This window comes from Falco cherrug, chromosome 2 (assembly GCF_023634085.1).
Source record: "Falco cherrug isolate bFalChe1 chromosome 2, bFalChe1.pri, whole genome shotgun sequence".
NCBI lineage: Eukaryota > Metazoa > Chordata > Aves > Falconiformes > Falconidae > Falco > Falco cherrug.
This window is the reverse complement of record NC_073698.1, coordinates 27,300,196-27,311,012: the sequence shown is the minus strand read 5'-3', so window position 1 is coordinate 27,311,012 and position 10,817 is coordinate 27,300,196. Positions and strand designations below refer to the sequence as shown.

The following is a 10,817-nucleotide window of genomic DNA, read 5'->3' as shown; positions in this document are numbered from 1 at the left end:
ACCGTGTTTTGTAGGTGAAAGAGGGCGCAGCTGCCAGGATGCAAGCTGTGCCGTGCCAGTTCTCCACAGGACCTGTGAGTTGTTCTTGGGCTGTTGTGCTCACTGCTCTTTTTACCGGCACAGCTTAGAAGCTGAAGCTCACAAGTGAGTCACCTCCCTGGTAAAGATGAGGTGCAGCAAGGAGTATGACCTACTCAGGTGTGCTGTGGCAGCAGCAGGAGAGGTAAGTTACACCCCTGCGAGTGCCAGTAATGCAGCCCCAGGCCAGAGGCAGTTAGAAAGCTGCAAGGAGGTGGTGGTGAGGCAAGAGAAGAAAAGAGCACCAGGAGAAAGTGGTAGCAGTGAGATCACCACAGAAAAGGCTGGGAGCAATTGATCTAGGTGCCAATCTGTTTAAACAGTTCTCTCTTAACTACAGGAAACCTTCTCCGTCTTGGCTGTTGGGGATCTTAGGCTTTTGTGAGATTCTCTGAGTCTCAACCTCTGGAGCTAAAGAGTCCACCCATGAAATTAGTCAGCAATACATTTTTTTATAACCCACAAGCCAGTATTCTTTTCATACAAGTGTCCATCCTTTTGGGGCTCACTTCCCATCACTGCAGTCTCTTGCTAAGTCAACTTACTCTGTGACCAGATCCTTAACTTTTATTCAGAGTGAATGAGTTGTGTCAAAGGTGGGAGGGCCTCACCCCTTTTTTAATGGCCTAGCAGATCCCTATACCTCTGTTACTAGAGAGCAGCTTTAAACTCTGGTCTGAGATTCAAGAGGTTTCATTGCTTCTGCTGTGTCCTCAGGCTGCCCAACCACATCCTAGTCTATGCTGACCAATACTTCACAGATTATGTGTAGCTTTTCTTGCTGCTACCAGTGTCCTCAGCAGATCTCTTCTCAGGTCTGCTGAGCAACAGGTGCCATTTAGAAAAAAAGCAGCAAGTATTTCCTCTGTTTGTGCAACATCCCACTGCAGAAGAGGAGCTAGACCACCTAGCTTAAAGGAGATAGGTATGGGGGTTAAACTCTGCTTCTCCCTTCGCTGTTTTGCCTTGAAGAGCTGGTCAGAAGTCTGGTTTGTTGTCAGGAAAAGCTGCTTTTCAGAAAAATATAGAAGCTGCCTAAACATGTGCCCTATTTTATGAGAACACTTGTGTAGATATAGCAAATTCTAGCATGCACCATTGCTGTAGACAGCAGGAGCCTGTATGAACTTTTGACTTAGACTAGCTTATCGCTGTTGTTAAGCCCAAGTGGAACTAAGATGTGGTAGCCTCCCAGCTGGAAGACCACCTGATGATCTCACTGTTGGCCATGTATTTGGTGTTTATGAATGGTCATGAGCATAGGGAACAAATGGATCTCACTGGAGGGTAGCTCTTCAAAGGTAGTAAACTTTGCAAAGGTGGGCTGATGTGTGACAAATCACTATGTGGGTGTTGTACCTAGAATTAAACTGTGGAGGCAGATAGGTTTCTTGCTAGCACCTGGCTAGCACAGGCTAGTCACAGGCTCTGGGCACAACCAGGTTTCCAGCAAGAGCTGTTGCAGCCAAAGGGAACAGGAGAAAACCTAGTGCATGAGAAGCAGTGGCAGGACTCAGGACATGACTGTATTTGTCTTCAGTTGTACAAAGATCGTCAACACTTGGGCATACATAGAAGGAAGGATCCACCCCTGGCTCTCGGTGGAGAATAACAGGTAGAATAAAAGGACCTCACTGAGTGGAGCAATGCAGGTAAATTAGGAGGACAGACAGGTCCCAATGCAATCAGTCACTCAGTTTTGTGCCTCTGGTCACACTTCCTTCAGAGTGGTTGAGCCCTGGAGAGTGACATCTGTAACCAAAAGAACAAGGAGAACAAGGCCCTCTGGGGAGTTTTGAGCCACAAACAAGACAATCTCTGAATTTTTCACCACCACAGAGGCTTTAGCCCTCTAGGCAGCCACAGTCATGTGATTGAATGAGGTGGCAAAAACTGTACAGCAGAGCAGAAATTAAGAGTACCCTGGTCAGAGCTGGGAAGGAGTTCAAGGCTTGAAAATTCCTTTTGCTGACTCACTCAGGGCGAGTCAAAGGCTTTTTCTGGCAAATGCTGTTCACACATCCAGATTCTTGGCCTTCATTTAGAGAAGGAGTTGTGTTCAGTTCTCACAAGGCTGAAGAAAGTCGCTTCTTTAGTGGCAGTACCTGCAGCGAGGTGCCAGCCTCCCAGCACTGCACGGCATAGCTGTAGCACTGCTGTCCTTGGCTCAGCACCTCTGCTGGGTGAGAAAGGATCACCGGTTCCCCACTTTCTAAGGCTGCGGGTCAGAGTTGGCTGAGCAGCGGCAGACCTGGCAAGCATCATACCAGTTTCTTGGAGCAGCAGAGGAAAACTCCAGAAGCAACAGCAGCTCACAGCCTGGAATTGCTCACGGGAGCATGGGATGGGAGGGAGCCACCTCACCAAAACCACATCTGCAGTGGTGGTGCTGATCTTGTCCTGGTATAGAGCTGATTAACATATATAGAGAGAGCAGTAAAAGTCTGTTTCTCTCCTGTGGCTATGAAGAGATCCGGGGGGGGGGGGGGGGGGGGGGGGGGGATGTGGGACTGGGCAAGGCATCTCAGATGTGAATACCTGTATTGCCTGTATGAGTCCTACCTGGACAGTCTAGAAAATCCAAAAAGCTAAGGAAGTGGTAAAGATGCAGAACTACTTTTCTCTCCCAAAGGACTTGAGAGGCTGGCTTCATCCCACAGGTAGGAGCATATCAAAGGCAGAAAGAAAGAAAGCAGCTTCTAGAGCAGCATTCTTGTGCCAGCCACAAGCTAATTAGAAATGCATTTGGCCAGAGAAGGGTCTACGTATAGTCTCTTAACAGGTATCCCAGTGCCTGTGTTTCCAGGCAGGTAGGAAGATAACTTCTGCAGTGACCCCCCTGTCATCAGTCCAATCTTTTGTAGGTTTTTAGGGCTTAGTTCTCTAGTTCATGGTGACCAGCAAATTCCCAGATGGTATATGCCAGTGGGTGAGCGGGAGTGTGGTTTAAGCCTGCTCCAGCTGCCAGCATAGTGCTACATCAAGCAAGAAGCTGTAAAGCTGCTGTTGGTACCAGGTACTGGTCCTCCTCCTCCTGCTTAAACTGCCCCAGCTTTCTGAGCCATCAACGTGCGCTGAGGGTGCGCTCCAAGGAGGGTGTTCCTACAGCCTCTACTCATGCATGTGCTTTGCGTTATCTGTACATTATTTGCTTTATAGCAATTATTCCACTCTTATCATTATGCTGGATAAATGAGAGTTCACCGTAATTAGAAGGTGTTAGCTAACCTACCTAAAAAGAATTGACCTTACCTAGACAGAGCTTTTGGGCCCAAACAATATGCTAAAACACGTTTAAACTATGCATTCCTGTCAGCATTTATAACCAAGAGCACAAATTGCTATTTGTTTCCGTAAGCTAGTAAGGATAGACTGAAAGATGACATGCTGCTGGGTTTTAGGCCAGAGAAACTCTGGACACTAAGTCGATCAATACAAGCCTGCTGAATTGTTCCTAGTGTTGGGACAATCCATCTTTGTCACAATAACTCAAATTGCTTCCTTATCTTCTCTGGTGGCTTTTAGATCTGCACGACAGTAAATGGGGATTCATTCTCCCTACCTGTGTTTAAGGCCTTAACCAAGATCATTAGGCACTATGTGAGCTAATAACTGATCAGGAAATCTTGGGGTACATGGATTGCCCACTGTAGGCTCTGTTCTCTCCCCAGGGACTACGGGGTACCCAGTTAAAGACTGAAGTTGAACTCCCAAATGCAGAACTATCCAGCAAGCCTCTCTGCGTTCTAGCCTAGGGCTGCATCTTCATAAGTAACTCACTAATCGGGTTTCCTAAAGTGTTTTGACTCCAGTTCTGCTCTCCCTCCTGATACGTCAAATTCCAAAATAATTTGGGTCAACTTTAGGTTTGTTTCTCAATGCAGGAATGCTGTTAACAGCACTGACAGTATGAGATGCAAGTGAAGAGAGGTCGTGAAGACAGGAGACATCTTCTATTAGACCAATTTTTACATGGATGAGTTTGGATTTCAGTTTTCTAACCCGCATTTTTCATGTCTTAACTACCAACCATTGACATTTGCCTCCTCATGCTAGATCTTTTCTAACTATATTGCAAGGGCTAAATTAATATTACTGCAATATGTGAATTGCCATTTACATTTCCTTTTAAAGATCCCACTGTCTGGCTGGCAGCATTTTCAGGTACCTGAAAACCTTTTAAATCCGGTGTCTGGCTTCAGGTCTGTGCTTCCTTTTGTCCATCAGTAAAACACTGGTAGTAAAATATGCAGTGTATTGCAGAGCACTATTAATTTTTAATAAACTTGGCTGTGGTTTTGGCAAATCCTGGTGACAGTATGTAGCAAACTCCTGATGTTCAGTCTTTCAGGAAGGAAGGAAAAGGTACTTTTGAGAGGGAGAAATGTGCCACTTGCATTTCTGTGAGGGCCATGTGCGCATGCCGTACCTGTGGATTTTATGGTACCTTGCTCAAGTCAGGAATGAGTCCATCTTTTGCATATGGAATTGCTGCAACTGGCTGTAAATCTGGAGAGAAAAGGCTCAAGAATCAGCTCTTGCTTCTTGTTCATGGACGTTTGTTGCCCTTCCATGACTTATATATAGACAGCAATACTTGGGGAGAATGGAATATACCTCTTTTTAACTTATAAAGAGATACACTTTCAAGAGTGCAGTTTTAACCATTTTTTTCTGTTCTTGTTTTTATCTTCAGTCCTACCTCCTGTACTTGTTCCAAGACACAGTGAATTTAACCCTCACCTCAGCCTCCTTGCCAAGTTTCGAAACACTTCTCTGCACAGTGAGCCGCTGATGCCGCACAATGCCACCTATCCTGATTCTTTCCAGCATCCTCCATGCACCCCTTTCCCATCATCACCCAGCCACATGTTCTCCCAGTCACCTAACAGCATCAGCTACCCCAATTCACCAGGAAGTTCTTCTGGACCAGGAAGTCCCTATCAGCTCACGGGTAAGAATGAACTTTCAGATATCCTGACTGAGGCAGTCAAGGTTCTTTCCAGGGCTTGGGGCCAGGTGCCAATTTTGTGTGCTCCCCACAGGCTGTAGCTACAGATTGAGCTGTTGGACAGAATTGATTTGGAACGTGATTTCTTGCAACTGTCTCATAGTATTGTCTCCCAGTTCTTCTGATGGATGCTCAAGGGACTAAAAGTTGTAGTCATCCCACTCCTAGAAGTGCCTTGAAGTGCCACTCCTAAAGGAATCATGATTACTGGATGAAAATCCAAGGGGAAAGTTGAGGAGAGGAGCAGGTGTGCCAGGCCACCTTCTACCTGAAGCTGCCCATCCAAGGTTCTGATACAAGCCACAGAAAAGAGCACCTGCAACACCTAAGTTAGGCACCTCTAATAGCAATGGTCAGAGTAGGGACATTTAGAAACTCCATCAAGAGAGACAGGATAAAATGGAGAAATTGGTACACAGAAGTATTTTTTTGGTGAATGGTGATCCTACTGATTATATAAACTTCAGGAAATTAAGGTGTTTAACAATCTGGCCTGGTTGAAGCCACCAGGCAAATTTATATGTCTTTGGAACATGTTTTATCAGATCCGCATCAGGGTTATGTCACTTAGATTGTTTGCATTGTGAACTCCTTACAAAGTACTGCTTTAATTACCTGACAATTTAACTAATGCTTTTGCTCTTAAATATACCAAAAAGATGTCAAGCAACACAGCTGAGAGCTAGCTTTAATATCAAAACATGGTTCAAGTTCACTTCTGCACTTTATTGTAACTCTTAAATAGTTTCAATGATCTCAGCTTTTTTGCAAAGATGAATTCAGGTTGGAATTTTGTAGCTTTTATGTTTTAATGTCTCGACTACGAAGCATTTAAATTCATGTCCTTAATGATATGTCTATTTTGATTTTAAGTGCAAGAAAGATGTTTATTTACACAAGGTATTTGTAGTATTTGAACCTCCTTTTAAGCTGGTCAGTTTCAACACAGTGTAATGTTTTTGTTCCCTCTCCATTCATTGAATGGCCCTTCATTTATTTCTTCTCTAGATCTATACTTCAGATTAAATCGTATTTAGCAACATAGAAACATTTCAGCAAGTAGTAGGGCTTGTTTGTCTTCCCCCATCTTTTTCTTTCACCTCTGTGTAACCAAGCTAGATTCAGTGGAGCTGGTCCTGACAGGTAAATCAGGCCCATTCCAACTATGTAATGATTCTGACTCGTGCATTTAACTGAACTTGGGACCTCGCAAAGCTACTTAAAATTGGAAGTGGCTCAACCTGAGCTTCGGTATATCGCAGCACATGGCATGCTGATAAACATAATTTGCCTGTGTAATAATCAGGGATGGAAGACTATCTAAAGCAAAGTGGAGTTACATCAAGAACCTTGAGTGGGATTGGTGTGACCAAATATAGATGTCAACAATGCAAATTTCTACATCTCTGTCTGTAATCAGTGGAGGAAAACAGACACTCCTAGAACAAGATTCATTGCATCTTAAGTTATATGTCTAAAGTAGCTGAGACGCACTGTGTCCACAGGTGCCTATTTTTCTTTAGTGAGTATAAGGAGAGTTTATGGTGACTAGCTTAGGTGTACACATCGAAAATACCTGGATAACCACATTATACTCCTTTCTGTGAGTTGTATTCTCTCCCACTCTTTCTCAGTTTTGTTTTACTGTTCTAGCTAATTGCATTTTCTGTGGGAGAGTTGTGTCATGTATATGTTAGAAATATCATACAGTGTATGAAATTCCTAAATCCTGAACAATGCTTAAGCAGAATAACATTTTTGTGCAGTACTTACTTGGAAGAATCAATGGTTGTCTTATGAGACAGTCCACATTTACCCACTGTGGATGAGGTTGCTCTGTTTTGAGGGCCAGCCAACAGACCCCAAACACAAGTGGGAATTTCAGCCTGGAACCAAGTTAAACCATGGTCTTCTTAAAGAGACCCTTAGTCCCGTAAGCTTGTATATGGCTGTCGTTTACACGTAAGCCCACTGAGTTTCTGTTCAAATGAATAAAACTACATGCTTTTAGTGCTTATGCAGTGAATGTTGACATTTTCCAATATGAAAATAAATCCCCTTTTGCTTTGGCTTTCTAAAGCCTCCTGTCTTTCTTGAGAATCTCCACTATTTTCTAGCTTACTGTGCCATAAATGAAACAAACAGGAGCTGGGCAGGTTGTGAATTGATACTTTTTCTCCTTATTTTTTCTTCACATCCATTGCCCTTTGATGGGAGACTGAACAAACCAGAAGAGGGCCAGCCTTCCCTTGTAGGACAGAGGTAAAAAGGACAAATCTGGAGGGAGTGTTGCCAAGTCTGACTTTACAGTCTAAAGGCTCCCCATAGGCTTTTTTTCAACAGCCTGTGAAGAAAAAGAACTTTCTCCCAGAGGATCAGTTAAAATTAGCTTCTACTCTTAAATCATCCTCTTCAAGTTTTAAATTTGTGAGAGAAGTCTGGTGCTGAATGATCAAACTGTGCTACTTTCTTAGGGTTACAATGGGTGTTAACAGGGAGCCTGACTAGGCACTGGTCTGGGTCTGAGGCACTGTTGTGACTGTCCCTCCCTCTTTCAAGTGCAGCATGTCCAACATGACAGCCCTTCCTTACCATCCTCCCTGGCCATGTAATGCTCTTAATCTGGAGACTGAAGGAAGGGCAGGTTCAGATTTGTGCTTGCTTTCTAGCCCTTCCTAACTAAACAAAGCTGAAGGAGATTAAGTTTGCACCAGGAAAACCAGAAGAGTTTACCAATGTATTGACTTAGGTGTATTTTCTGCCTTTTCTTTCTTTCCTTTCTCATAGTGGAAACTCCACCCCCGCCTTACCATGCAAGAGAACCTCCAGGAACCCACAATGGGCGATCAATGGATGCAATAGCTGAAAGTCAATTAGTGCTGTCTTTGCCCAATGGAGGTAAATCTGCCGATGGAGAAGCTGAAAGTAAATAACTATTTGTACTATTCTTCAAAGAAAAACTGTTAAGCAAAAAAAAATTTATTTGAACGTGGGGGTTCAGTGATCTTTAAAGTTAGGTTTCAGACATTTTTGCAGTAAGGCTGTGTACTAGACCCATCCATTAGCTAGCAGAATAGGTTGATTTAAGAATTCAGTGAGTTACGTGCAAAGTTACAGAGTTTAGACCTTATTTGCATCCATGGACTATTACAGTTAGAAAGCTGTTACTGAAGGCAAACACTATTATCTATGTTGTAAAGACAAAGATATCAAATCAGGGATGGTAAGGCTATACAACACACAAGAGCACTACCAATATCAGAACTGATTTCTTTTATCACCATCTGTTCTGGGTTTCAAGTACTTTAAAGCCTTGTGTTTGGGTCCTTTCTTACTGCCACCTTTGTATTAATGCTACATTACTGGCTGGGTAGGGAAGAAAAGTTCATATTCTAGTGCAGTGCAAAGACATTTTTACAGAAGGCCAGACTCTTTTCTTCTCATATAAGAATGCTTCAGTGGGAGAGGGCCTGGGTGGTCAGGGTAGAAGGGTATGGATCCTCCTTAGTCCTCTCAAAGCCACTTCCTCACCAGCATGGTCTCTGCTACCTCCAGACTAATGCTGGCAGATGATGCCTCCACCATTCAAAGCCCATGGCTGCAGAGGTGAAATGGAGTTCCTCTACTGAGTTTTCCTTTGGCTTCGTTCTTAGCAAAGGAAAAATCACTGTTGTTCTTTTAGTCCGGCATATTGTAGTCCTAAACATACGTTCTTTATGGCATGAGGACTGAACACTGTGCACACACATACACATTAAAAAAATAATGCCAGCCTTCTGAAATGGTGAGGAACATGTATCTATCACAGAACTGGAGCAGAAGGAAGATGAGGGTGATAGTGCTAATTGCAGATGGGTACACAAAATGGCCAGATAGTAAGTAGCTATCAGACACCAGTACTTTTAAATAAATTGTCAAAATAATTTGATCTCTTTAGCATAGTTTACCATCCCTGATCACTGCCCCAGTGAATATTCATTGGAAGTTCACAGAGGTGCTCTGGGGGCAGGGGGGCTCACATGCCTGTGGTGGGCAGGCAGGATAAGGTTTCCCTTTAATTCCTGTGGACGAATGAGGCTCAGAGATTCTGTTACATTTTTGAGGCTGTCTCTGAGTTAGAAAACCTGGGCAGGGGTAGATCCAAAAGAAATGACCCTGCTGACATTTCTGCTTGTGGTCTCACGTGGAAGTGGAAAGCCCCAAAGCATGCAAAAAACTGGGGGGAATGATTGATTACTTCAGAGTTTGGTATTAGGCTGAAGGCTTGGCTCAGTTTTGACTTGCTTTGAGCTCATCTGTCATCCCTAGCTCCTGCTGGTGTGCAGAGCAGATGTATCCCTTACTATTTTCAGTGTAGAGATTGAGCCCCGGATCAGCAAGGAATGTCAGCATGTGCTTAATTTAATGCAGTGGAGTTATCACTTTTAAGAGCAAGTGGGACTCCTCATAGGCTTAGAGTTAAGCTGGTGTACCAGCCCTTTGCATGTTTGGGTCTTCAGTCATAAAATTAAGAAGAAACAGAAGTTGCCTTTGAGATAAAGCGTGACATAAGTGACTGTTTAGATGAAGAGCTAGGGGGGGTGGGTGGGAGAGGGAGGGAGGGAGAAAAGAAAACAGAGAATGATTGTTTAAAAAATATTAGTGAGACCTGAGCAGCTGATTAATTTTATTTCCTACAGACTTTCGGCCTGTTTGCTATGAGGAACCCCAACACTGGTGCTCAGTTGCCTACTATGAACTCAACAACCGGGTAGGGGAGACTTTCCAGGCTTCCTCTCGAAGTATCCTTATAGATGGATTTACAGATCCCTCAAATAACAAAAACAGGTTCTGCCTGGGACTGCTCTCAAATGTAAACCGCAACTCTACTATAGAAAACACCAGGAGACACATAGGAAAAGGTAAGAGGAACCCTCTTCTCCTCAGGAGTATTCAGAGCTTGAAAGAACCATGCATTGCATTAACAAACCTCGCTGATTTGTCAGGTATGCTTGTCTTAAAACCAGAGCTCTGAGATTACTTCTGAAATAGAAGAAAAGCAGCCAATTCTTTTCTGACTGAATAACAATCACCAGAGTAGCTCCTTACAAAAGCTATTTACTTGGCCAGCAAAGAGAAAAATGTTGTTTATAGTTGTGTGTTCTAATTTAGCAGTATGTATTTTCATTTTATTTATTAGAGCTTCTGGCAACTGGGAAAATTGCCATTGAAATGCCACTAAAAGGATAATTGCTGGTGCCTCAGGGCTGGTTCTCCTCCCACCAAATAACAAAGGGAGATGGATGAAACACTTAGTAGTTGAGTTACTTAGCTGAAGAACTCTACCAGAGCTGCCTTTGTAGCTTTCCCCCCCTTACCAGTCTGATTCCCTCCTGGTCAGCTTCTTGCCAGTAAAACTAAATCTTGGATTCTCCCTCCAGCAGTACTCGCTTGTACACCCCACCTGGACATACGTGGCTGCACACACTCCGTCCCAGCTCTCCGGGGCTGTGTAGGGCCTGATATTCTCCCAGAACTTACTGTTGTTTGTGGCGGTGAGTCAGGAGTCCTGTACCGGCCACTTCCCTGTGCAGGTGAAGCTTTGCCTGTTCTGGTATATCCAGTCTAGACTCATTATCTTGCCAACCCAGCCTCTCACCAGTAGCTGCCTGGGAATGGATTTCCCACAGGGCTAATTAACTCTAATTGTTTCACTCCTATTATCTTGTCAACCTCACCTCATTTCCCA

The 10,817-nt window shown here is 43.8% G+C and overlaps 2 protein-coding genes across 3 annotated transcripts in view; one reads left to right on the top strand and one right to left on the bottom strand.

The window, feature by feature from the left end:
* Positions 1 to 10,817, bottom strand: part of RFXAP (regulatory factor X associated protein) — a 249,236-nt gene that overhangs the window by 210,369 nt on the left and 28,050 nt on the right. The window lies entirely within an intron of this gene.
* SMAD9 (SMAD family member 9) overlaps positions 1 to 10,817 on the top strand; it is a 43,337-nt gene that overhangs the window by 16,515 nt on the left and 16,005 nt on the right. Inside the window, exons 3-5 of one of the 2 annotated variants that reach the window (XM_055701936.1) lie at positions 4,775 to 5,032; positions 7,877 to 7,987; positions 9,769 to 9,990. In XM_055701936.1, coding sequence (XP_055557911.1) covers positions 4,775 to 5,032; positions 7,877 to 7,987; positions 9,769 to 9,990 — 591 coding nt within the window. Of the gene's footprint in view, positions 1 to 4,774; positions 5,033 to 7,876; positions 8,015 to 9,768; positions 9,991 to 10,817 lie in introns of both variants that reach the window. The other variant, XM_055701935.1, reaches the window with a different exon arrangement.